The sequence below is a fragment of the Numenius arquata genome, chromosome 27 (genome assembly GCF_964106895.1).
Source record: "Numenius arquata chromosome 27, bNumArq3.hap1.1, whole genome shotgun sequence".
In the NCBI taxonomy this organism is placed as follows: Eukaryota; Metazoa; Chordata; class Aves; order Charadriiformes; family Scolopacidae; genus Numenius; species Numenius arquata.
This window is the reverse complement of record NC_133602.1, coordinates 1,218,680-1,245,228: the sequence shown is the minus strand read 5'-3', so window position 1 is coordinate 1,245,228 and position 26,549 is coordinate 1,218,680. Positions and strand designations below refer to the sequence as shown.

Genomic DNA, 26,549 nt, shown 5'->3' with positions numbered 1-26,549 from the left:
GTGCTGGTGTGGAGACGGGATGCTGACTCAGGGAGGGGCAGGAGAAGGACAGCCCCATCTTCCTCAGCAGGAGGGAGTGTCACCTCTGCAGATTGGCCCAGGTGGTGCTGAGCAAGGGCTGGGACAGTATAAAAGCTCTGCCTCTGCCAGGCTCTCCCAACCACTGCTCTGGCTGCCTTCTCCTTGAGGAACAAGGTAAGTCTGAGACTCTCCTCCTTCCTGCTTTCTGCAGCCCTGGCTCGTCTGCCTCGGGCACTCCCCTCTGCTGATCGCTTATCATCTCTGCCCTCTTGCAGAGCACCATCTGATCCCGCACAAAGATGTCTTGCTACGACCTGTGCCCACCAAAGACCAGCGTGGCCGTCCCTCAGCCCATCGCTGAGAGCTGCAACGAGCTGTGCGCCCGCCAGTGCCCCGACTCCACGGCCTTCATCCAGCCACCCCCCGTCGTGGTGACCTTCCCCGGCCCCATCCTCAGCTCCTTCCCCCAGCAAGCCGTGGTGGGCTCCTCCGGAGCACCCGCCTTTGGGGGCAACCTGGGGCTGGGGGGCCTCTATGGGGCCGGTGCCACCCAGGGCTCGGGGGGCCTCTGCACCTTTGGCAGAGCTTACGCTGCTCCTGCCTGCAGCCCTTGTGTCTTGCCCCGCTACAGCAAGAAGCTCTGGGACACCTGTGGGCCCTGCTAGACCCACACCACACACAGGCACTCACCCCAGACCATCCGCCAATGCCACCAGCGCCCATGTATGGCTGAGCTGGTGGGCACAGGGCACTCAGTAGTGCTGAGCAGCCCCAGCCAAGACCTGGGCAGCTGGCAGTGCCGCATATCCTTGGCCCTTCCCTCTTCTCTTCTGCCTTCTCTTCTCCTCCCCTGCCCTCTCCTCTCATTTCTTGTTCAGAGCAGGTGCTGAACCCAAGACTGTGTGGGGCTGATGGGTTGAGTCCTCGGGATCTGGAATGCTGCACCAAAGGTGCATGTGGAGCCAGAAGCCATGCTCTGGAGAAGACCCCTCTGACTCTTGGAACATGTGGCATCCAGCTTCTTTGGGTCCTGCCCGAGATCTCTCTGGCAATCTCTCCTGCCCCTCTGGGCACAATAAATTTTTCCTGCATGCAAAACTTGTCTGCCTCCCTCTTTGTCCCAAGTTCAGAAGACCGGGTTGTTTGGTCCAGGAGCCATGAGAGGGGTAAATATTCTGTGCCTGGGATTTCCAGCCTGGTTGAGGTTTTGGCCATTTTGGGAGAGGGGAAAACACAGGGAGCAGGCAAGGGGGAGAAATCCTTTTGGTTCGGCTTGCAGGGGGTATGGAAAGGGCAGAGGGGAGGAGAGGGTTGGCAGTGCTTCCTTGCCTGGCCTTCTCAATCCAGGAGAGGCACCAGATCTGCCAGGTCCTGCTGGTCTGTAGAAACATGGCGGCATCTCTGGGTGTCTGCGCAGAGGAGGCTGGACCAGAGCCAGGGTTCAAGCCAGCGCTTGGGAAATGGCCATGGATTGCTGGAGAGCTGTGTGTCCGGGAAGTCCCTGGTGGTGCTGGCGGACACTGAGGTGAGCATACGCTGGCGAAGTTGATTGTGGGCAAGGCAGGCATCTGTGTGCTGGCCTCCATGGTGGATGGAGGGGATCTTTGCCCTCCTCTCAGCACTGACCAGATCACACCTGTGGTGCTGTGTCCAGTTTTGGTCTCCCCAGCACAGGAGAGATGTGGGGCTACTGGAGAGAGTCCAGCAAATGGACATGCAGATGGTGAGGCACAGGGATCCTGTGTCCTGTGGTGAGAGCCTGAGAGAGCTGCAACTGCTCCTCTTGTAGCTGAGGGGGCCCTGGCGGGGTCTCATCAAGGTGCACACGTGACTGAAGTTAAGGTATTAAGAAGATGGAGCCAAGCTCTTTCCAGAGGTGTCCAGTGCCAGGACAAGAAACAATGGGCACCAGCTGAAACACAAGAGGCTCCCCCTCAACACTCGAAACCACTGTATTCAATGCAAGGGTGATCAAGCACTTGCACAGGTGTCCCTGGAGGTTGTGGGGTCTCAGTCCTTGAAGATATATAAAAGTCGTCTGGACGTGGTGCTGGGTAGCTGGCTGTGGGTGACCCTGCTTGAGTTGGCAGTGTGACAAGATGCCCTGCAAAGGCTCCTGCCACAAAAATCATCAGCCTGGGATTGCTGTGATTTTGTGTCTTCTGCATAGAACTGAGGGCCAGAAGGATGATCCGGGAACCTATAGGCCTGTCAGTCTGACCTCGGTACCAGGAAAGATCATGGAGAGGATCATCTTGAGTGAGCTCTCACGGCAAGTGCAGGGCAGCCAAGGGATCAGGGCCAGCCAGCATGGGTTTATGAAAGGGAGGTCCTGCTTAACCGACTTGATCTCTTTCTATGACCATGTGACCCGCCTTCTTGATGCGAGGAAGGTTGTGAATGTTGTCTACCTGGACTTTGGTAAGGCCTTTGACACTGTCCCCCACAGCGTTCTCCTGGAGAAGCTGGCGAATCATGGCATAGATAAGTGTACTCTTCACTGGGTAAAAAACTGGCTGAATGGCCATGCCCAGAGAATTGTAATTAACGGGGTGAAATCCAGTTGGTGGCCGGTCACCAGTGGTGTCCCTCAGGGCTCAGTTTTGGGGCCAGTCTTGTTTAATATCTTTATTGATGATCTGGATAAGGGGATTGAGTGCACCCTCAGTAAGTTTACAGATGACACCAAACTAGGTGGGAGTGTTGATCCGCTTGAGGGTCGGCAGGCTCTACAGAGGGACCTGGACAGGTTGGATCAATGGGCCAAGGCCAATGGGATGAGGTTTAATAAGGCCAAGTGCCTGGTCCTGCATTTTGGTCACAACAACCCCAGGCAACGCCACAGGCTTGGGGAAGAGTGGCTGGAAAGCTGCCCAGCAGAAAAGGACCTGGGGGTATTGGTGGACAGCCGGCTGAACATGAGCCAGAAGTGTGCCCAGGTGGCCAAGAAGGCCAACGGCATCCTGGCCTGTATCAGGAATAGCGTGGCCAGCAGGAGCAGGGAAGTGATCGTGCCTCCGTACTCGGCTCTGGTGAGGCCTCACCTCGAGGGCTGTGTTCAGTTCTGGGCCCCTCACTCCAGGAAGGACATGGAGCTGCTGAAGCGTGTCCAGAGGAGAGCCACCAAGCTGGTGAGGGGTCTAGAGAACAAGTCATATGAGGAGAGGCTGAGGGAACTGGGCATGTTTAGTTTGGAGAAGAGGAGGCTGAGGGGGGACCTCATTGCCCTCTACAGCTACCTGAAAGGAGGGTGCAGAGAGGTGGGTGTTGGCCTCTTCTCCCAGGGGAATAATGGCAGGACCAGAGGAAATGGTCTGAAGTTGCGGCAGGGGAGGTTTAGATTAGATATTAGGAAGAATTACTTTACTGAGAGGGTGGTCAGGCACTGGAAGGGCCTGCCCAGGGAGGTGGTGGAGTCACCATCCCTGGAGGTATTTAAGGAACATGTAGATGTGGCACTTCAGGGCATGCTCTAGTGCCTGAGATTGTTGGTTTGTGACTGTTTGTGGGTGGGGTGGTGTGTGGTTGTGGGTGTTTGTTTTGGTTTGGTTTTGGTGTTTGGTGTTCTGGGATTTTGGGGGGGGGTTTTGTTTGTTTTTGGTGGTGGGTTTTTTTGGGTTTTTTTTTTTTGTGTGTGTGGGGGTTTTTTTTGTTGGTTAGACTCAATGACCTCAAATGTCCCATCCAATCAAAAATATTCTGTGATTCTGTGTGTTGGTCCCTGCTGGAGGAAGGAATGGAACGTAGAACTGGAAACACTAAGGGTAAAGGAGAATATGGAAGAGTTGAGTTAAGGGGCATGGAGAAGGAGAAGCAGGAAGAGAAAAAGAAGAGATGATTAAGGGGAAGAAGGCAAAGATTAAAGGTAGGAAGAAGGAGCTGTGGGAGAATGGGGAAAAGGAAAGGAGAAGGGTAAGGTAAAGAAAAACAGGGAGAAGAAGGAGTGAAAAGAGGAAGAATAATAAGAAAGGGAAGGAGATAAGGAAGAAGGGGAAGGCTTTGTTTCTCCCGGGGACTGACCTGAGCCATTAAGAAACAACAGGGTTGGAGCTGTAGTAGGAATTGCTCCTGGCTGGCTTCCAGCCCCGGGGGCAGCCATGATCAGGTACAGGGAGGCTGGAGGTCTGGAAACACACCAGGGCTGCATGTCCTGAAGAAGTTGAGCAGCCTGTGTTCAGGCAGGACCCTTAGAACTCAGCTAAAGGAGCATGTGTGGCCAGAGCTGGCAGGGCTGGGGGCTGTCCCCAAAGGCAGCCAGGCCTGGCTCTACTGGGGCTGAGATACTGCTCTGGCACAGCTGGCAGGGACCACAGGCAGGGCGAGGGAGCCCTGAAGTCCCCGTGGGACCTTGAGAGAGAAAAGGCAGAGGCAGGGGTTGGATGCAGGCTTGTTTTATTGACTGGAGAAAGACACATGAGGCAGAGGCAGGCAGGTTGAACCCCCAGGCCTCAGGAGAGGTGTTCCTTCAGGCTTCTACCAGGCAGTCATCGTTACAGAGACAAGTGCCCTGTGCGATGATGGTGGAGTTGCACATCTGGGCACAGGTTGGCGCAAAGCAAATACATGTCATGTAGAGAGGAGCAGAAGGGGATAAAGAAGAGGAAGCATGAGGCTGAGTTGTCCCATGGGCTGTGGGATGTGTGGGTGTGGGTCTAGCAGGGCCCACAGGTGTCCCAGAGCTTCTTGGTGTAGCAGGGCAAGACACAAGGGCTGCAGGCAGGAGCAGCGTAGGCTCTGCCAAAGGTGCAGAGGCCCCCCGAGCCCTGGGTGGCACCAGCCCCGTAGAGGCCCCCCAGCCCCAGGTTGCCCCCAAAGGCGGGTGCTCCGGAGGAGCCCACCACGGCTTGCTGGGGGAAGGAGCTGAGGATGGGGCCGGGGAAGGTCACCACAACAGGGGGTGGCTGGATGAAGGCCGTGGAGTCGGGGCACTGGCGGGCGCACAGTTCGTTGCAGCTTTCAGCGATGGGCTGAGGGACGGCAACGCTGGTCTTTGGTGGGCACAGGTCGTAGCAAGACATCTTTGTGTGGGACCAGATGGCGCTCTGCAAGAAAGCAGAGATGATAAGCGATCAGCAGAGGGGAGTGCCCGAGGCAGACGAGCCAGGGCTGCAGAAAGCAGGAAGGAGGAGAGTCTCAGACGTACCCTGTTCCTCAAGGAGAAGGCAGCCAGAGCAGTGGTTGGGAGAGCCTGGCAGAGGCAGAGCTTTTATACTGTCCCAGCCCTTGCTCAGCACCACCTGGGCCAATCTGCAGAGGTGACACTCCCTCCTGCTGAGGAAGATGGGGCTGTCCTTCTCCTGCCCCTCCCTGAGTCAGCATCCCGTCTCCACACCAGCACATCCCGCTTCCCCGTCTTTCCACAACTTTTTGCTTTGTGGGATAAATGAGAGCAGGCAGCACCATGGTGGGGGTGCTGCCATCGAGGCATCAGACGGAGACCCAGTGTCCCCAGCATATGGGGCTCCCAAAACTCTTTTGAGGGAATTGCATGAGCCTGTGCCACCTGTTTCCATGTGGGAGTACATGTTCTTTGCACTATGCACCTCAAGGAAGTGCAAGATGGATATTTTTCATCCAGACCTGCACAGATCAATGTACAACATTGATCAAAGGAACATGGAAACCGGCTCCGTTAGACTGGCAAGTGATGCATTGTGCTGAGCACGCAGTGCCCAAGAGGAGTGCTTTTCATTTTTGATTTCCTACATCGCACCTCGGAAGATAACAGCCACAAAACATACATCATGCTGCTGGCCTTTGCAAGGCCACCTTCTTGGCCAGCGTCACGGCCCTTGACTTTCCCATATGTCTGAAAAGAAGGACTGGGTCCACCCCAACACCAAGCCCTTGGCAAAGAGCTATGGCACGCAGGACGCTTGCAGTCAACCTTTGTCACACTGCGTGCCCTCTTACGCAGCCAGATAATGAGAAGAGAGTGGGGCTCATTTGGCCCATGAGGTGGCAGTTGGCAAGCACCCGAGCAGGGTAATTGCAGGGGCTGATAGAGTGGATTGGGGCTGCTGAGGAAACAGCATCAGCAAAAGAGCCCCATGTGACCCAGGGAGGAGGCAGGGGCTCGGCTGGCGTGGGCCACGTGCCCCCAGCGTGGCCAGCTCCTCCCCACGCTCGCTGGACCAGCATAAAAGCAGTGGCCTCGCTGAGCACTGACATCCACTGCTCCTGCCTCGCTCTGCTCAGGAAAAGGGTAGGTGGGTGCCTGTTGGTCTGTGCCTCCTGTGGCAGGGGCCGGCACAGGGCCTCCTTGGCCAGGAGAGCTCTGACAGCAGCGACCATACTGGAGCAGCCTTGGACGGTCAGGGTGGGATGAGCCGCGTCAGGAGGAGAGAGCCCTGTGGCCGTGGCACCAAGAGTCAGGCTCTGCACAGGCTCTCGGGGATGGCTTGTGCGGCTTCTGTGTATGGAGAGAGGGCAAGAGGCGGGGTGGGGAGCAGGGCACTGAGTAGGGCTGGTTGGGCAAAGGGCAAGCGATGGACAGCTCAGGTAACATGGTGGCTCTAGCATTGGGGCAGCTCTGGGAGCAGGGCACTGCTCTAATGTGGCATCTTGTCCTGACTTATAACAGCGTTCCTTGTGTCCTTGTCTTTCAGGCTCAGCTCTCTCACACAAAGATGTCTTGCTATGACCTGTGCCCACCAAAGACCAGTGTGGCCGTCCCTCAGCCCATCGCTGAGAGCTGCAATGAGCTGTGCGCCCGCCAGTGCCCCGACTCCACGGCCTTCATCCAGCCACCCCCCGTCGTGGTGACCTTCCCCGGCCCCATCCTCAGCTCCTTCCCCCAGCAAGCCGTGGTGGGCTCCTCCGGAGCACCCGCCTTTGGGGGCAACCTGGGGCTGGGGGGCCTCTATGGGGCCGGTGCCACCCAGGGCTCGGGGGGCCTCTGCACCTTTGGCAGAGCCTACGCTGCTCCTGCCTGCAGCCCTTGTGTCTTGCCCCGCTACAGCAAGAAGCTCTGGGACACCTGTGGGCCCTGCTAGACCCACACCCAGATACTCCATATGTGTGTGGAGTTGACAGTCTAGAACCAGCTAGTCATCCAAAGTGTTGCTACTATTGATATTTCCCTTAACACTTCTCTTTTGCTGTTCTTAATCTTTTATTTTTACTCCAGTTTAACTCTTCTCTTCACTATTATGCTTTTTTATTATATTTTACCTGTCTTGCATTTTCAGGGTTCTTCCACTCCTGTATTTTTTTACGTTTTGAACATTATGTAAAATATTCTATTTAGCTGTTGTTGAATTTTCATCTTGACAGCTGTATGTGTACAAATTTCTAACTTCATTTTTTCATTGCTTGTTTTTCCTCTTGTCTTCCTGTATTTTATATGTATACTCCCATTTATTCAACTTGGTTTTCCAATAAATGTTTCATGCATCAAATTTCTAGTGGTTTTTTAATATTTTTTGCATTCTAAATTTCCTTGAGGATTCACCTCACTTTATACCTCTTTATAATATAGATGTTTTTCTGCTCCACTGCCGTATTCCTTATTTTCTGTTTCCTTCCAATCATGTATTACATTCCATCTTGTTATATTTTCCTGTATCTATCATTTTGAGTAGTACTTTTCATTCATGGCCAATTTAGTATATATTTAGTGGAGAGAGAAGCAGAGTTAAAGATTAAAAACAGCCATTTCCATCCTTTACATATTTTCATTCTCTTACTTTTTTTCTTTAACTTCAAAAATCTTCTCCTGCACCTTATTCCAATAAGGTTTTTTGTATACAGTTGATATTCATTAGCATATAGTTGATGAGAAGCTCAAAAGGAGCCAGCAACATGTGCTGGTAGCCCAGCAAGCCCCCTGCGCCCTGGGCTGCATCCTCAGCAGCATGGCCAGTGGGGCGAGGGTGGGGATTCTGCCCCTCTGCTCCAGTCTGGGGAGACTCCTCCCCAGCTCCACTCTGGGGAGACCCCACCCCAGTGCTACCTCCAGTTCTGGGGCCTCAGCACAGGAGAGACATGGAGCTGTTGGAGCAGGGCCACAGGAGGTCCTGGAGATGCTGGGAGGGCTGGAGCCCCTCTGCTGGGAGGACAGGCTGAGAGAGTTGCGGGGGTTCAGCCTGGAGAAGAGAAGGCTACGGGGAGACCTTCGAGTCCCTTCCAGTCCCTAAAGCGGCTCCAAGAACGCTGGGGGGGGACTCTTGATGAGGGAGGGGAGCGATGGGACGAGAGGGAAGGGTTTTAAGCTGAAAAAGGAGAGATTTAGGTTAGATATTGGGAAGAAGTTCTTTATTTTGAAGGTGGTGAGAGCCTGGCCCAGGTTGCCCAGAGAAGCTGTGGCTGCCCCATCCCTGGAGGGGTTCAAGGCCAGGTTGGAGGGGGCTTGGAGCAACCTGGTCTGGTGGGAGGTGTCTCTGCCCAGGGCAGGGGGTAGAACGGGAACCCAATCCAACCCATTCCATGATTCTATGATATGATTATCAATGTGTTTTCAAATACACAGTGAATTTTCTCTGTTTGATGCTGTTCCTGTTATGGTACAAAATCTTCACTTTCCTCATTTTCCATGAAAATACATTCTAAATTCCCTCCTATGATAAATTTTGTCACACTTCCTTTAGCTTTAAGAGATCCTTTGAGACATTAAAAGATCTCCAGACCAGTGAAATCCTCTGGTCTCTAATTTAAAATGCAGATACTACAATTAATTTCGAAAATAGCACTTTTCAACTCTCTTAATCTTGTCTTTAACATCAAGCTTTTCAACTTCATCCTTTCTGGTTGCTTGAAGTTTTAGAAAGACACTGGAAAGAGTAGGAAGGTTTTATCACAGTTTACCAGGCTGCTGCTGAAGGCAACTGTAGACACTCTGTGAAAGGAGCAGACTATCCTGGATGACACAAAAGGGAAATTAGGGCAGGAATAGACATGGCCAGTCCCAGTGGCTGTGAGCCACCCTCTGATTAGCGGAGTGAGATGACTGACTGTGTCTCCCTGTTTAGACTGATGCTATTACTCACCATTGGGACAGGCGAGTGACATTCTAACAACACAACAGCATGCATAAATCATTAGTCAGTGTTTCTATAGTGCTTTGATATCCTTTGTTCCTGAGTGGCTTGAGAAAATCTGCACTAAGCTCTTTTTTTCCCACGGGAACCCCCCAATAGACATTTTTTATTTGGGGTGCATTTAAATCACAGTGTTATTAAACACAAAGTAACCCTACTAAGTGGAGAGAGGAAATCGAGGACTTTGATGTGGAGAGGGTTTGTTGCCCTGAGACAGAGTAATGAGGCACAATTTGCTCTGACTTGCAGACTTTGCTGTAAAAATGTAAATCTAGGCAAAGAAGCCACCCCCAAGCTGGGAGATATGGATTGCAGTAATTGCCTGGAGAGTGTCTTTTGTCTTCCCTTGCAATAAATGCAGGGCTGTTTTTGTTGGGGAAACAGCCACTTTGGCCAGCTACTGTTTTCAGTAGCCTCCCCAGGCAAAACTCTTCCCAAACTGCATCAATACATGTCAGGGAAAAAAAAAAAAAAGCAACCACAAAACAAATAAACAAACAAAAACCCCAAACCCAGAAACCTAAACATAATTCCTTTATCACCTGAAGAGAAAAGGAAAACATCGGAGTGAAGCCATATCACAAGAAGAAATATCCAGCTTAGACACTCCAGGAATTAAGACATGGTATTTCAGCTCTGGGGTGTCTTAGGGATGACAATGAAAAAGACATGTAAAATGCCTTGGAGATAGGTAAAACCCTAGAAGTTGTAATAAAAGGTACCGACTGTCCTCTGAAAAAGCACAGAAAAGGGGTAAATAATCACACATATATGTAGATTTTTTTTTAAAGTATGGTTTGAAATAACAACATATTTTTACCTGATAAAAATCAGGTAGAAGTGTGACATCTTACACTAACAGAAGATTTGATCAGGAATGATGAAAGGGTTTTTTTTAATGAAAGAAAAGAAGAGCTATGTTAGTATTGACCCATGACTTCCAAGGGCACAAATCATGATCTAATTAAAGTAATGGCATGCACCACCTTGTTTCCTGCACATTAAAGCAAATGTGATTGTGTAACACTGAAGTGTCTAAATCACTCACACATTTTCATACATTAACACAACACCAGACACTAGTTGGGTTGAATACCAACTAATGAATGTTTCTGATATCATTACAAAACACGTTTTTTTTCCAGAAGCCTCAGATGATCAGATTGATAAGAGTTAACGCCTGCAACATCTAGCAAAAAACATTTATCTACTTCTTTGTTTTTCCTCCAAATTGTTACTTGTTTTGGTGGATCATGGGCAGGGGTGGGACTTCATACATTTCTGGGTGGTGGCTTCTTTGACTTCCTAGATCAAATCACTGTCAGCGGAACCATGGGCCCCTTTAAAGCTGAATCTCAATTCCCACTTAAAATCTTTTACTGAAACAAAATGATTTTTATGTAGGATTGAGTTGCCACTCAAAGGACTGTTCCTCTCAATGGGAAGCTGTTGGGGAATTGTCATGTATTGTATGATCCCAGCTCATATTCATGACCACTTGAAATCCATCTTAGGTCAAAGAGGTCTATTTAAGTTAGGGATGGAAAAGACAAATTCCTGGGTAGTCCTAGGATAAGCTGCACTCTGTCTGCAATCAATTTACTAGATAAATTGAAATGGCTGTTAAGGAAAAATGTACATGTCAGCCAAAGACGAGTCTTGCAAAATCTCTGAGCAGACAAGCTTATGACAGCTTTGTAAAGGGAGAAGTAATATGTGGAGTCAGCTTAACGCTCGTGGTAATTCCAGTGAGGTCACTGTAATGATACCAGGAATTACACCAGCCAATTAAGACCCAAGATCTTAATCAGAAAATAAAGATGGTGTAACATGGACACCACATGGTGTGATAATTTGAGTAAAATCATAACCACGATAAAGATAAAACTTTCATCATTCAAAGATATTAATCTGTTCATCAGTCAAACACAACCCCCAGCACCAAGCGAGTTTCAAATCCCATAGGAATGTGAGAAACTCTATATAAGCTCCAGCCCCCAAATTCATCCAGACGCTTCTTTTGGGCTCGTTCGCCTCACTGAGCTTAGTGAGTATGATTTTTTATTTCTTTCTATGTACTTAGTTGCAACCTATATCAGAGTAGAGGAAGAAGATCCCTACAGGTATTCTCAGATTTGGGGCAGCATTAGATTGTTTCTGTCTGAAACTTAGTGAAAGCCGTGGGAAATGCAGGATTTAGAAGACTGAGGGGAGCGCAGAAACTCTGAGAAACTGAGTGTTCTAAACCAATTAGAAGCTTAAAAATCACAGATGAAAATACTGATATTTCACATTATTTTAATACCCTATAACATTTCAGATAAAGAAATATTAAGTGTAAAGATAGCCAACTTTTCAGTGGCATTCTGGGAAAGATAAATAAACCATCCTATTTCAAGCAAAGCCACATCTAACTTCAGTCTGTTTCCCCATTATGGGGAGCACTGTGGTAGATTACACTGAAGTTCTTACACTGTTCTTTGGGACGTGTGTTTGCAGGAAGTGTAAGACACATCCATGCAAGGGTAGAAGAAAGATCCATCTATGGGGTCTGATCATTACTGGGCTAGACCTTATACAGTCAGAAAATTTGGATCCAGGTGCTCAGTTAGTGTTAATCAAGTTGATCAAGGCTGCACATAAAGCACAGGCTGTATCACAGGAAATCACAACAGTGTAATTTCACTCATATCAACATTATGAAATTTATCTCATAAAACTTCTGCCGTTTTTTTTAGTCTTTTCCATCTCTATCTGTTGGAAACCAATCTCCACCCTTGCGAGATGTCTTGCTATGACCTGTGCCCACCAAAGACCAGCGTGGCCGTCCCTCAGCCCATCGCTGAGAGCTGCAATGACCTGTGCACCCGCCAGTGCCCCGACTCCACGGCCTTCATCCAGCCACCCCCCGTCGTGGTGACCTTCCCCGGCCCCATCCTCAGCTCCTTCCCCCAGCAAGCCGTAGTGGGCTCCTCCGGAGCACCCGCCTTTGGGGGCAACCTGGGGCTGGGGGGCCTCTATGGGGCTGGTGCCACCCAGGGCTCGGGGGGCCTCTGCACCTTTGGCAGAGCCTACGCTGCTCCTGCCTGCAGCCCTTGTGTCTTGCCCCGCTACACCAAGAAACTCTGGGACACCTGTGGGCCCTGCTAGACCCACACCACACACAGGCACTCACCCCAGACCAACCGCCAATGCCACCAGTGCCCATGTAGGGCTGAGCTGGTGGGCACGGTGCACTCAGCAGTGCTGAGCAGCCCCAGCCAAGACCTGGGCAGCTGGCAGTGCCACACACCCTTGACCCTTCCCTGCCCTCTGCTCTCCTCCCCTGTCCTCTCCTCCCCACTCTCGGAGAGGGCAGGAACTAGACGAAAGCCATCTGTGGGCTGATGGGCCAAGTCCTCAGGATCTGGAATGCTGCACCAAGAGGCATGTGGAGTGAGAAGCCATGCTCTGCAGGAGATCCCTCTGTCTGTTTCAACACATGGCATCCAATCTCTCTGGGTCTTGTCCACCATCCCTCTGACAATCTCTCCTTCCTGTCTGGGCACAATAAAGGTTTCCTGAATGCAAGTTATGTCTCCATTCCTCCTTGGTCCAAGTTGGGAAGAACCCAGGGGCATGGGCCCAATAGCTGTAGGACTGGTAAAAATCCCAGTCCTGAGATTCCCAGGCAGGGAGAGGGTGGGCTTTTTTGGGAGAGCAAGCATGTGGATGCAACAGCTGGGGAGGGAGAGAGACTTTTCGTGGCTCTTGCAGGAGGTGAGGAAAGGGCAGAGGGGAGGAGAGGGGCTGGCAGTGCTTCCTTGCCTGGCCTTCTTAGCCCAGGAGGGGTACCGGTTCCACCAGGTCCCACTGCTCTTTTATTTCTGGGCAATGGGGAACCCTTTCAGTTACCTGTATGACTTCAAGGCCCCTCTTGGCTATGGGATTTCAGCCATCTCCATGCTCAGCAGCGAGTACTGCAGCCCATACTCCTCACACCAATACAGCCAGTTCCTCCGCAGCAGCTTGGGCCATGCTAAAGGGAGCAGGAGCATCCCTGGTTAATCTCCTGAAAGTGTAAATCTCCTTTCTCTTTGGGTTAATGATCTACATTCTTCCTATCTTGGTTCTCATTTTATGCTGATTGAGGATATTTGTTACAGAGTAATTTAAGAAATGTGGAAGTCTGTCAATGAAGGAGAGATTTGTGTTGTTTTCTGTCAACTTTCATTCTTATTCAGATTCTGCTCTATAATACAATCAGATTTCTGCTTCCCCCAATCCCCTTTGAAGCGTGGCTTTGGTAACACTCTTATAGATTGTGAAGTTCATCCGCTGGTATCAGGTTTCCATCCCCATCACTGCCAGACAAAAGAACTTCACAAACCCTGCAGAAATCCCACTCCTACCTTTCATGGCACTTTCCCCCTCTTCCTTTGGCTACTGTTGTTTTACGGTAAGAAGAACTGAAAGATAATCTGTGTGTGCAATGCGTTTCAACCTAATATCACAAAGACATAAAACTGTTTTCAAGCTGGTTTTAGATCACTTTGCATGGATAGAAAACATGCAGAGTACCTATTGAATACAGTCCTGCAAAAAGACAAAAAACTAAACAGAAACACTTAAGAACTGCATAAAGGGTGGAAACAAAGTTCATTTTTTGTCATGGCTGCTGAGGGACTCTAGAAACTTCTGCCCTGCACAAGAATGAATATTGGTCCAGAAGGAGGCTGAAGAACAAATGAAAACCAAAGAGGTTCTTGTGCAACACCACAGGGTTTTAATGTGAAAGAGAAGCAGAGCAACCCATTACAGAAAATCAAGGCAATACAAGGGGAAACGCATGATGCAGGTGTCACGCTCAGGTACCAGTGCCCTGCTCAGCACCCGGGGGACAGCTGAAGTGATGGAGGAATGCAGGGGGGACCGAGGCTCAGGGTAGTGGGCTGCTGGGCACACATAGCCTCCTTCTGTGCCATGCCAGGGCAGCTGGTGCAGGCTGCTGGTCCCCGTGGCTCTTGTTCTATGTCCTCATGCCATGGTCCTTGCTTCAGGGCTGTTCCTGGTCCTGGGCACCATCCTGGGGGCTTTAGAAAGACCCACAGCTCCCACGGCGGGATCTGCCACACCTCTGGGCACCAGGGATGTAATTGCCCGTGCCACAGGAGGAGAAGCCAGAGCCATAGGACCTCCTGCTATTGCCAAAGCCACTGGACCCATAGCCCTGGAAGCCTCCGTAGCCCATGTTACCTCCATAACCAAGGCAACGGCCATACCCACGTGAGCCCCCGTAGCCTCCAAAGCTTCCTAAGCCAAAGGAGCTCCCATAGCCCTGGGAACCCCCATAACCAGAGGAACACCCAAGGCCCAGGGAGCTCCCATAGCCCCCCAAACCAAAGGAGCTCCCATAGCCCTGGGAACCCCCATAACCAGAGAAGCCCCCAAAGCCCAGGGAGCCTCCGTAACCCCCATAGCCTCCCAGACCAAAGGAGCCCCCAGAGCTCCCATAGCCCAAGGAACCCCCATAACCCCCCAAGCCAAAAGAGCCTCCCCCATAACCCTGGGAGCTTCCGGAACTAAAGGAACCCCCCAACAAGGCTGGGCCGGATGATCCCACAACGCTCTCCTGAGGAAAGGAGCTGAGGATGGGGCCTGGGATTGTCACCACAGCTGGTGGGGGTAAGATGACTGCTCTGGAGTCAGGGCATTGCTGCACACATGGCTCATTGTAGCTCTCGGCAATCGGCTGAGGGCAGGTCACCCCACAGGGTCTGGAGCACTCACTGTAGCAAGACATCATTCTTGTGGTGGATGAGAGTCTACAATGCACAGCAGTAAGGAAGTTTAACGAAAGTAAACAGATACCAGAGTTGGGCTGGAAAGAGGTGAACCAATATTATTAAGCAATGACTCTATGTTTGAAGTATCAGAAGTTAACTGGGAAACAGATAAATTTATACATGCTAACAAATAAAATTCTTGTATCAATTCAACCTTTATCCTTCCTTTCATCTCATCGTGATCACCTTTGTAAATAATTTGATGTGAAACACAAATTCAACACTGGATAAATTAGACAGACACTTCTGTCTGTAGCAACTTGGACCATCGATGGTGCACTCACGAAGTGTACAAACTAGTGAAAAAGAAGCCAACAGAAGTGGAGAGTATATATATTAGTTCAGACTTTTTGAGGTTTAAGTCACCTGAAGTATTTCTATAGCTTGGAGATCTACTTCCTATCCTAATAAAGGACAGAGACATATTTTCATAAGGATATAAAAGACATAAGTCTATAAAAACACATGCAGGAGTCACCTCTGCGATAAAAGTATTGTTAAAGGTAAATGCTAGCAACAGAAAGAATGGGGGAGACCACACTTACCTTGTTCACTGCAGCGACTGAGAGAAGAGAAGTTGATAGAAGGGCTATGGGTGACACGAGCTTTTATATGCTTCTTTCAGGCACCCTTTGTGCCTCTGGTCCTAATTTGTTACAAAACAATCGTGATAGTGGGAGCTTTAATTTTGCCACCTCAGCGCTGTCCCTCCCAAATGTCAGTGTGGGTGTGATACAACTGCTGACAACAATCAGTTATAGGTGATTGTCATTTTAGGGGATTTGGGGAATGTGCAGCTGAAGGTTTGCCATACAGTCATCGACTGAAAACCAGAACGAGAGTCTTGCATCATGTTAGTCCCATTTTCATGTTCAAGGTTGTGCTCTCATGGCATGGAGCCCTTTATGGTGCCATGTGCACAAACCAAGTGAAGGTCATCCAACATGAGCTAGAAGTTTAGTGACGGTTTTTGTCAACGTTGGGTTGACGATTGGAGTGGATGATCTGGAAGGTCCCTTCCAACCTGGGAAATTCTATGATTCTATGGTTTTATAAGTTCTCCCCACAGCTGGGTGGGGATGTATAAATGTTGTTGTACAGCAGAGGAAAGACCTGACATGGTGCAGGCTCACTCCTGATGGGACATCACTATTGATAATAACAGCATGAAAGCAGTGAGCCGTAGCAAAGGTTTTCGCTTGTGCTCTAAACTTTTCACTTTACCCACAATTAACCCAGAAGGGATGATCAAGGTCTGGTTTACTGCACCTGTGAAATGATAGAGGGGAGTGATACAGCTCCATCATCACTAAAAATATTAACTACAACCCAAGTGGAGCTAGAATCAGTCCATTAAAACCTCTCCCAACATCCATCTCAGATCTTCTGAGACAATTCAGATGCCACCAAGTTAACAGAGGAATGACACCCCCAATCAGGCAGAAAAGGCCTTCTTGATAGAGCCACAACTGTTGAGAGTCCCTGCCTAAAGCTAATACCAAAAATTTCAAAATTTCTTTTGAAATCCCTGCTTCTAAAAGTTCAGTTAGAAATATATTTTTAAGCCATCCTAATTTTCTTCCTCCTCCCCGCGCCAACCCCTGAAGTACTGAGCACTTAAGAAAAAGTGAGAAATTAAAAAGGATATATTTTAATGGGATAATTCTGTAGCATCATACAGTTATTTGCAGATCTCTTGTTTTATAATTTTACAATATTGCAAAAGATAGGCTATAAATTGCCTCTAAATTGTAAGGTAGCTGTGCCTTTGAAGTGTCATCAGGATGCACTGAAAATAATGAGAGGCACCTGGAAGATAATGACTTTAAGCTGCTTCACAAAGACTCATTAATACTTAGTGCTTGCAATTTCGGTTATTATCATATTAAATGAAGAAGGGCCGGATTTAGAAGCTCCCTTGTTATGAAACAGCATCATTAAAAAATATGACAACCAATGGCACTTCTTCTGATTCCCTAAACAGACTGTGATTCAGAACTTCAACGCTTGCAATGACTTGATTTTCATTCATGATATCAAGTTCTTTATTTTATTATTACTATGTTTGGGGAGATTATGACATGTCCATGGTACAGACTATAGCCAGTATTTTGCTAACATGCCTGAAATATTTATTACCTTAAATTCTAGGGGAGGGAAAAAAGGAGTCCCATTAAAAATTATCTGATTTTATCTGAAATTATCTGAATTATCTGTCCTGAAAAACAAGGGGTTTCAAATTGCTGTCCTGAAATCTCTACCTTAGACTTTCCAGATTGCTTGCTCTCACCTCTAAACAACTCCCTCTCTTCTGCATGAAGCTGTACCTAATGACACAGAGCACTTCAGTCACACGTCTCTGAACTGATGCACTTGCACAAGATTTTGCGTGCTGACAGTTGGGTGTTTGTGTATAACAATGGTACAACACATCAAATATGAATTTTTGGTAGGTGTTTGTAAAGCCTCTTATCATTCCTAGGGGGATCTGGAACATCTCTGAAGCGTTAGTGCCTCCATGACACTTCAGAAGACAGCAGTAAAAATAACAATGGAGTCCACCTGGTAATTAAAAAGTAATTAATGGTATTTGATCAGCAAATACAGAGGTTAAAAACCCCATTTCTGAACTACATGCAAATACCTGAAATTCTCCCTCTTCCTATTATCTTTCTCCCTCTTCTTACCCAGCTTGCACATATTTTCATGGTATTCATTTAAATGGCACTATTCTTAAAAGACAGATAACTTGAATTGATCCTCACTCATCCACCCTAAAGCTCAAATTTACTAGCTTGAAGCTTAAAGTGGAATTAAATAGCAGATGCTCCAGTGCTGGTGCTGGGTACCAGATGTCTGAATGATCTCATCATTCACCAGGCCAATGCCCACAAATTGGTACTGACATTGTGTCGCGCTTGGTTTTGTGGGTGGGGAGTGGCAGTGCAAAGCAAGCAAAATTAAATCCCTCAATGGGAAGGTTGTTTTGTTACTATGTAGGACCTGAGGCACAAGGGGTGTTTGAGAAAGGTATAAAAGCTGTCTCCACTCCAAGCCTCTCTATCCACATCTCCTGCCTTATTCTCCTTGGTGAACAGGGTAAGTCCGATTTGGCTCAATCTCTCTCCTCCTCAAGCCTTTTCCTCTTCGTCAGAAGGTGTTATCCTTAGAACAAAATGGGAAGTTTTACTCTGCCACTTTGAATAACCAATTCCCAGGCATTTCAATTCCGATTCAGGATCTACATGCAATATAAAATTTAAAAATATCAGCGATCATAATATCTACCACCTTGTAGTAGTAACCCCATCAGGACAAAGATTCCTATTTGGAAGTTGAGTGCACCTGGGGAGGCAATAGGAAGCTGTAGAAATAACTGGCTCTGATACTTTTTTTCATAACTTGCTGTAAATACCATACTTCAGTCTGTTCCAGATGGTCTAACAAATTAGATTCTTCATGCTAAAAGCAAGAGCACTGATATCAAGTGTAGGACTCGCCATACATGACATTAGATGGCTGCATCTGTGCATGCCATCTAGGGGATCTTGACAGAAAACAGAGTCTAGGATGTGATGTACGTGACCAGATGTAGGAATACTTTGCAAGATAATGAACTCTGGGCTGGCACAATTTCCACAAACTATAAAGCAAGCACAGGCATTTAGAGTCAGGTAAAACTTTCTGCATCTGAAAACTCCTTCCTGCTCTGCATTGCAGATTCACAGCCACCTCAAGAACGATGTCTTGCTACAGTGAGTGCTCCAGACCCTGTGGGGTGACCTGCCCTCAGCCGATTGCCGAGAGCTACAATGAGCCATGTGTGCAGCAATGCCCTGACTCCAGAGCAGTCATCTTACCCCCACCAGCTGTGGTGACAATCCCAGGCCCCATCCTCAGCTCCTTTCCTCAGGAGAGCGTTGTGGGATCATCCGGCCCAGCCTTGTTGGGGGGTTCCTTTAGTTCCGGAAGCTCCCAGGGTTATGGGGGAGGCTCTTTTGGCTTGGGGGGTTATGGGGGTTCCTTGGGCTATGGGAGCTCTGGGGGCTCCTTTGGTCTGGGAGGCTATGGGGGTTACGGAGGCTCCCTGGGCTTTGGGGGCTTCTCTGGTTATGGGGGTTCCCAGGGCTATGGGAGCTCCTTTGGTTTGGGGGGCTATGGGAGCTCCCTGGGCCTTGGGTGTTCCTCTGGTTATGGGGGTTCCCAGGGCTATAGGAGCTCCTTTGGTTTGGGGGGCTATGGGAGCTCCCAGGGCTTTGGGGGTTCCTCTGGTTATGGGGGCTCCCAGGGCTATGGGAGCTCCTTTGGTCGGGGGGGCTCTGGCAGCTCCCGGGGCTATGGGGGTTCCCAGGGCTATGGGAGCTCCTCTGGCTTAGGAAGCTGTGGAGGCTATGGGGGCTCACGTGGGTATGGCCATTCCCTTGGCTATGGGGGCTCCCAGGGCTATGGGGGCTCCCAGGGCTATGGGGGCTCCCAGGGCTGTGGGGGCTCCCAGAGCTATGGGGGCTCCCAGAGCTATGGGGGCTCCCAGGGCTATGGGGGCTCCCAGGGCTATGGGTCCAGTGGCTTTGGCAATAGCAGGAGGTCCTACGGCTCTGGCTTCTCCTCCTGTGGCACGGGGAATCATGTCACCAGTGCCCAGAAGGAGGGCAGGTCCCGCCGTGGGAGCTGTGGGTCTTCCTAAAGCCCCCAGGATGGTGCCCAGGACCAGGAACAGCCCTGAAGCAAGGACCATGGCATGAGGACATAGAACAAGAGCCACGGGGACCAGCAGCCTACACCAGCTGCCCTGACATGGGCACAGGAGGAGGCTGTGTGTGCCCAGCAGCCCACTACCCTGAGCCTCGGTCCCCCCTGCATTCCTCCATCACTTCAGCTGTCCCCCGGGTGCTGAGCAGGGCACTGGTACCTGAGCGTGACACCTGCATCATGCGTTTCCCCTTGTATTGCCTTGATTTTCTGTAACGGGTTGCTCTGCTTCTCTTTCACATTAAAATCCTGTGGTGTTGCACAAGAACCTCTTTGGTTTTCATTTGTCCTTTAGCCTCCTCTGGGAGCAAAACTCCCCGTTGTGCTGAGTTACCTTATCAAACAATCTGCCCTACTCAATGTCTCCTTAAAATGTGGAATGAAAGTTTAATTGGGATCCTTAAGGCATCCACAGCACTGTGTTGATGAATGTTTGTTTAGCAATTTAGCAGTCATTATCTTCCCCAAGATTCAGAGGCGGCTGGTTAATTGTTATTGCTCTGAAGATTTCTGGTGACACCCCAAAGGCCCCCAGATCACCACATAATTTAGCAACCAATTACTACCTAATTGCAGCATTCCTATACTAATAAGCCAACAAAGGAAGAATTATATGTATTTTTTTTCTTTAATTTGTTGATTTTTAAATGTTCTTCCTGGTATTTACTGCTGTTCTTTGTTAATGGGAAAATCTTCTTCATAATCTAAAAAGTGAATATGAAAATAATAACAGAGATTACTGGGATTTTATGAGCTCCAAGGAATTGGAATACCAAGAAATGAAGTTATATATTGCCTGTAAGACAGTGTGTGCGTTCCCACCTCTTTCACCCCATTGACTCTGAGCCAGGAATGATTATTTTATATTGTACTTCAATAAGTGTGACTAAAGGAAAATATACCCTCTCAAAAAAAGGGGTATTACTCATTGCTTACATTTATCTAAGATTACCTCCTTACTAATTGCCATGGTATGATTTAAATGAAGGTCTGCCTGGTACTGACAATTTATGCACAGGCAAATTTCTCCCACAGAAAGCTCCAAAGAGGAAGAACTTTGCAAGACACATATTATGATGCACCATAAATTTAATGGGTGAGTAGAATCAAAAAAAACCAAAAACCTAAAACATACAGCATAAGAAAGCAGTAGGGCTGAATATGGATAAAACTAATCATCCATTTCAAGGCAATGCTTTACAGCTGGACACCCAACTCCTACATGCAACAACAAAAGTTACATTTTTCACCTCACTGATAACAGAAAAAGGCATTATATGAGAAATGCCAAGCTCCTGCAGTCCCATTAGCTTAGGGAGAAGCTGAGGGTGGTCAGCAAGCACACGGCCATGATCATCAACTCAGTCCTGCATCCGGATCACACTCTTAAGTTTCTGGTTGTTCCTTTGTGTATTTTCCCCCAAGGCTTTATCACGGCCCGCACCGGTTGTAACGACGGTAGGATCTCCCAGAAAGGCCACCAAGACCTGAATATCCAAGGCTCCCAAGTCCCAGGGAGCTGCCAGAGGAGATAGGAACCCCCCCAACATTGAGAGCATCCCCTACAGCTGCAGATGCTGAGGATCCCACCGTGGTATTTTGTGGGAAGGAGCTGAGGATGGGGCCAGGCAGGGTCACCACCACAGGAGAGGGCTGGATCACGTACGTGGAGTCCTGGCACTGCCTGACGCAGGGCTCATTGCAGCTATTGGCCAGTGGGGTTGGGCCACAGGAGGTGGGAGGACACAAGTCGTAGCAGGACATGGCTGAGGGATGGGAGTAAGTCTGTAACACAGGGAAGAAAGTAAATACAAGAAAGAGTTTATAGTCACGTAATTAAGCTGCTAGACGGAGAGTGCGAGAAACTAACAAGAGACTGTGGAGAATGGAATAATGTGTTAGTCTTAGGTTTAAAGGAGACTTCAATGAAACCCAAACTCCTCTAGACTACTGAGGACACCTCAAGGGGTGAGTCCACCAGCTCCTGGACAGTCTTCAATATCTCAATTCCCACAACACTCCTGCAGAGTAGGTGCAGCCTTGCAATAGGTGGGAAGTGAGGGACAAGGCTTATGATCTCCTGTATGATACAGCAAGGAGAATCTTCCTCTGGTGACAAGGAGAAGAAAAAAGTTCCTCAGCCGATAGAAGTGAGGAGCATAACCTGATAATGTGACACTCACCCATCAAAGGGAGCTGGTACCCTCCCAGAGATGGGCTTGTCTCTTAAACAGCAAAAAACCCAAATATTCTGCCTAATTCTTATTTAATAGTCCCCCTTTCTTTCTGCTTAATTCCTCCTACATCAGTTTTACAGAGATCAACTTTCTGCCTGTTTCTGAAGAGGAGGGTGGGGGGAATGGAAGTTGACGGTGTCCAAAATCATTTGATAAGCAAATAGAACAGGTGGCAGCTTTACTATTGATATTTCAGCTACAGGTTACTGCCAAAGTATTCAGAGCATTTTAGAAGAAGATGATTCAAATCTTTCTGGTCCCAAAGTGCTTAGGAACAGAGAAGGATTATTTTCATGGTATCCTGGTGCAAGAAGGTATGTACTTCCAATATTGCTCAGCACACTTTTGAAAATTTGAGCCCACTTACTTGTTTGTCTACAGAAAAAGCTCCTAGAAAGCCAAAAATCTCTGCACAGATTCTCCACAGCCACTTCTAGTTGTTGAGCAATCCCCATGCAGAGATTTGAAGCACTTGGAACGGAATGATCCAGTGACACAAATTTAAAATGATCTGAGGTCCTGTGTCCAGCAACTGCCGCCCTTCAACGAGCAGCTACCATCTTTAAAGAGCTACTTGCAGGTCTCACACACACAAAAAAAGAGCATAAACCTTAGACTGCTCTAGATAAGACAGTGTAAAAATAAAGTACAATGAAGGCAACAATTCAGGACATTGAAAGAAAGTGAGAAGATTCAAACTTACCCTTTCCAGCAAGAATAAAGCAGGAGAAGAGGACGGCAGCAGCTCTCCCTGTGCTGGCTTTTATACCATGTCCTAGAGTGCCTGAGGACCTAAGACATGCTTTGTGCATATAGCTATTTACCAGCCAATTGCTAAAGACTTCTTGTATGCAAAATATTCCCAGCCGATGATTTACTTTTTCCTCACTGTTTGTACTTATTGCCCTGATTTAATTTCCTCACCATAATATATGCATTCCACCATAGAGGTTTCTTTTATCTTAAAATCTTCTGAGCCCAGTTAATTCCTGGTCAGATCAACTGATTCATCTCAGTTACTAAAGAAATTATTTTGCATCCTAAGGAAAATATATGCAATGTACATCATTTGACACAGATGAATATATATATATATATATATATATTAGGAATGACATATATAACTCCCCTGTGAAATACCCCTTCATGTAGAGCACAAGCTTTTGACACATCTCTTTCTGAAAAAGCCAGAAGTTACTGTTTCTGACTCTGAATTGGACTGGAGGTTTGCCAAATTCCTCTCAAACAGCCAGACAAAAATCAGAAAATAATATTGCTACAGAAAGCACTCTGATGAAGTGCAATCAGCTCTGCAGTCTCAAAGGTACTTACTGGGAAATAGATATATTTGAGGAACCATATTATTTTACTTTCCTGACTCAGGAGACAGGATGAAAGGGTATCAGCAGTCTCATCTATTCATTTTAATATTAAACTACTACACTTCCGTGAAGGAATTTGAGACACAGCTCTTCAATTTGGGAGCTGAGTGTCAAAGTCCTTAATCTAAGGAGTCTGCAGTTTTAGCTTTCTTCCTACATCAAACTCCAGGAAAACAATTTGGGTCAGACTGAGGATGTACATGAATCTTTGGCTAGTCAGAGACACTGGTACTCCGAGTCTTGCACAAGCTTCCCAATGGGGTCATTAAAGTCACCAAAGAGTTTTACATTTGCCATTAAATTATTATTTTCCCCTACTGCGTATTATACAAAATTATACGCCAAATTAATGGTAGCTACTTAGAGAAGTTTATAAGAGTCTTGTTCTTTTTTCCTCTTTTGAAAGCAAATAGCGTTGTCTTCGTTTTGCATGGTCTTAAAGAACATCGCAACGTACTATAATTCAATTTCTTTTTCAAAGACAATTTCTAGATTAAAAAGGAATTGCATACGATGTCTAAGAAGAATTTAGGAGAGGAGAGATTGAAATACTGATCCCCTCCCTAATGTTTAAATCGCTTAGCTAGAGACATGCAAATTGTCTCTGAACTGCGAGTATCTTCAGGAAGATCTCCTGGGAAATAAATGCTGATTGCACACTTTTGAAGAACAAAAGGCTTCAAAGTTCACAACACATCTTCATCAATGGCTCAGGCACGCAAATAATGCATTATCAGAAAATGTGAGGGTATGTGACACTATTTGAACATCATCAGCGCTTAAAATTTTTGGCCAGGATTCCTAATGAATCTCACAAACTTCCTCACATTATATGGTGCCATAAACAGGAGTCTTTTTATTTTTTACTTAAAATACAAGTATTTGCACAAAATCCCATGTTAAAACCCCCAACTCCAATCAGCAGTCACTGGACATCCTTAGGTATGTGATGACCCCCATCGGTGACACTACTGACTGAACCTCTCCTGTCCCTTGAGATTCACTGGTTTTTTTTCCCCAGTGCTCTGACCAACACACACACACAGACACACTACAGCAGGATCAAAATGTTAAAAACCATATTTTTTTACAGCAATAACCATCTATTGACCATAAGACAACTTGTGGTTTTGAAAACAAACTCAGCAAAAGGTGTCGTGATGAGAAAAAGAATCACAAGTCTTCTGCTGAAGGTGATCATATGTCAGGTTGGCCTGGCTGGCTCAATTTCCTCATCCCAGGAGCTAAAAGCTTTGGGATATCACTCATCGGAGTATTACAAAGAGTAGTGATCCTAAATCTCACAGTCACTTATCAGGGATGAAATTACACATTCAGGACCTAAATTAAAAGCTCTTGCTGTGACAGCAGGTGGTGCTCCCATGGGCCAGTGTGACCAAAATGCTAAAGAGCAGAAAAAATTCCTAAGCAAATTGAATTTTGACTCATCCGCATGTTGGGAAGGTGGAGTCGGTATAATGGAGCCAAGAATATTTAATGGATGCAAACCAGAAAGATGAAAGAGACACCACGGATCGTGGTTTTCATCCAACGCCAGGATAAGTCCAGGCAATAAACATAAACAGTAAACACAACAATTTCACTAGTGGGAACCAAGCCATATGCAAAAAAAATTTAAAAAAATTATGCAGGAACTAGTTAGTAAATGTGCAAGAATGTCTCAGATCCTCCAGGCAGCCTGAGAAAGCTATAAAAGCTCTTGCTCTTCAGAGCCTCCCTGCCTCTACACTTGTCTCCCTATGCACAGCAGACACTATAATTCTGGTTTCAGCTTTACAAAATTTGGTATTGGAATACATTTTCACTGACAACAGCAGCAAATACTTAGTGTCCTGCAAAACCAGTTCATGTTATCCTTTTCTTCTATGGGACCAACTTGTTCCGGTTATTCAGCAATAGATATTAACAGATGTAAGTTTATAAATTGAGAAAGAGAACATAAGAGTTCTTTCGCTCGGAGCACATGTACTCTACCATGCACCGGGTTTTATGCCGTTGTTTTATTGTCTGGTACTATGTGTTATTGCACATGGGCTGCCTGATTACGTAACCCACAGTCTATCATGCTACGACATTTCCAAAGCCAACACAATAACAACTTGAGAGGCAGCGCCTGGGCTTGTCTTGCCTACAGAATTCTCTCTGTAACACAATAAAGTAGTTCATATTCTGCAGCAGTGAATAAAACACTTTCTGACTATCTACAAAACCTTTTCCTTTGAGACTCTACTTGTTGCTACGATAAGTTTTAACTCGAAGGCAGTTTGGGACCAGATTAAGGGGAACAATGATGCTTGAGGATTGGTTTTGCTTCTTATTTTGAAGTGAGCTGCACACCAACCTTTCTGCTACAATTTCTGAATGCCTAAAGGAAAGACCCCAACTTTGGAAAGAGTGTACATGCCCAGGGGTTACCTCTGCAGAGAGGTTTGGTGCATTTGGTTAGAAGAAAGCTTAGCAGAGAATGGCAGAAGGGGATTGCAAGAGTAGGAAAATGTACTTTGTCACGGGAAATGTCATTCTCTGTCCGCCTGAAAACGTTAAAGACACCTTCACTGCAGTGCCTCAGCCATAAATCTTTCCAGCCATATCAATACCATGGAACTGTAACTTCTCTGCTGTGTTAGATACATTAGATACTCTCTCCATAAGAGAAAACTATTTTGCAACAACTGCAAAAGAACGATGACTCCTTTGGAATGCATCCGCTTTGATCAAGCAATAGCTTCAGTTGAGATGGCAAAAATATATTACACATTTAATCCAGACCAACCTTCTGCTGTATTATAATATCAAACTGCTAACTTTCCATTCTCTTCTGTTGCGCATTAATAAAACCTACTCCTTAAAAATTATTAATTCTTTCATGGATGGAACTGATGTACCGCCTTTAATTTAGCTCCACTAATGACTGTAGTCAGTATAACTTTGTCAACAGCTTTCCCTGGCTTTAATTACAGTTCAGCATCAGGCTGTACAGACACAGACAGAGACTCCAAGCCAGAAATTTCCCAGATATCAGGCTGTGAGCTGACAAGACACTGGATCATCCAGAGCCTTCAAGTAGAACTTTTCAAACCTTTTCCCTTTGGAGACTAAAGCTCCCAGTCTCTAAACATGACATTTATTGCAACACAGATGATCAAGCCAGAACAAAGCAATGCCTGATAAAGTCCACATCTACTACGCACGACAGGTAGGAGTCAGTTTATAAAGACGCACTGAGAAAGGGCTGGACCTTAAAATCTTTTATTCTCTTTCTCCTAAATGTACTTT

General features: G+C 47.3%; 6 protein-coding genes across 6 annotated transcripts; 3 read left to right on the top strand and 3 right to left on the bottom strand.

Annotated features, from left to right (window-relative positions):
* Positions 1–320: 320 nt before the first annotated feature.
* On the top strand, positions 321–686 carry LOC141475985 (feather keratin 4-like). Its single transcript, XM_074164570.1, has one exon. It carries the CDS (start codon positions 321–323, stop codon positions 684–686), a length of 366 nt encoding a protein of 121 aa, XP_074020671.1.
* Positions 687–4,673: 3,987 nt separating this feature from the next.
* Positions 4,674–5,039, bottom strand: LOC141475980 (feather keratin 4-like). Its single transcript, XM_074164566.1, has one exon. The coding sequence runs from the start codon at positions 5,037–5,039 to the stop codon at positions 4,674–4,676; it is 366 nt and encodes a 121-aa protein (XP_074020667.1).
* Positions 5,040–11,843: 6,804 nt separating this feature from the next.
* LOC141475891 (feather keratin 4-like) lies at positions 11,844–12,209 on the top strand. The gene has a single exon (XM_074164444.1). It carries the CDS (start codon positions 11,844–11,846, stop codon positions 12,207–12,209), a length of 366 nt encoding a protein of 121 aa, XP_074020545.1.
* Positions 12,210–12,979: 770 nt separating this feature from the next.
* On the bottom strand, positions 12,980–14,841 carry LOC141475850 (uncharacterized). The gene is made up of 2 exons (XM_074164394.1): positions 14,184–14,841; positions 12,980–13,077 (listed from the first exon to the last, which is right to left on the bottom strand). Exons 1-2 carry the CDS (start codon positions 14,839–14,841, stop codon positions 12,980–12,982), a joined length of 756 nt encoding a protein of 251 aa, XP_074020495.1.
* Positions 14,842–18,626: 3,785 nt separating this feature from the next.
* Positions 18,627–19,568, top strand: LOC141475849 (uncharacterized). The gene is made up of 5 exons (XM_074164393.1): positions 18,627–18,894; positions 18,967–19,063; positions 19,100–19,155; positions 19,261–19,357; positions 19,436–19,568. The coding sequence occupies exons 1-5, from the start codon at positions 18,627–18,629 to the stop codon at positions 19,566–19,568; spliced, it is 651 nt and encodes a 216-aa protein (XP_074020494.1).
* Positions 19,569–21,064: 1,496 nt separating this feature from the next.
* LOC141475892 (feather keratin 4-like) lies at positions 21,065–21,397 on the bottom strand. The gene has a single exon (XM_074164445.1). The coding sequence runs from the start codon at positions 21,395–21,397 to the stop codon at positions 21,065–21,067; it is 333 nt and encodes a 110-aa protein (XP_074020546.1).
* Between the last annotated feature and the right edge of the window lie 5,152 nt (positions 21,398–26,549).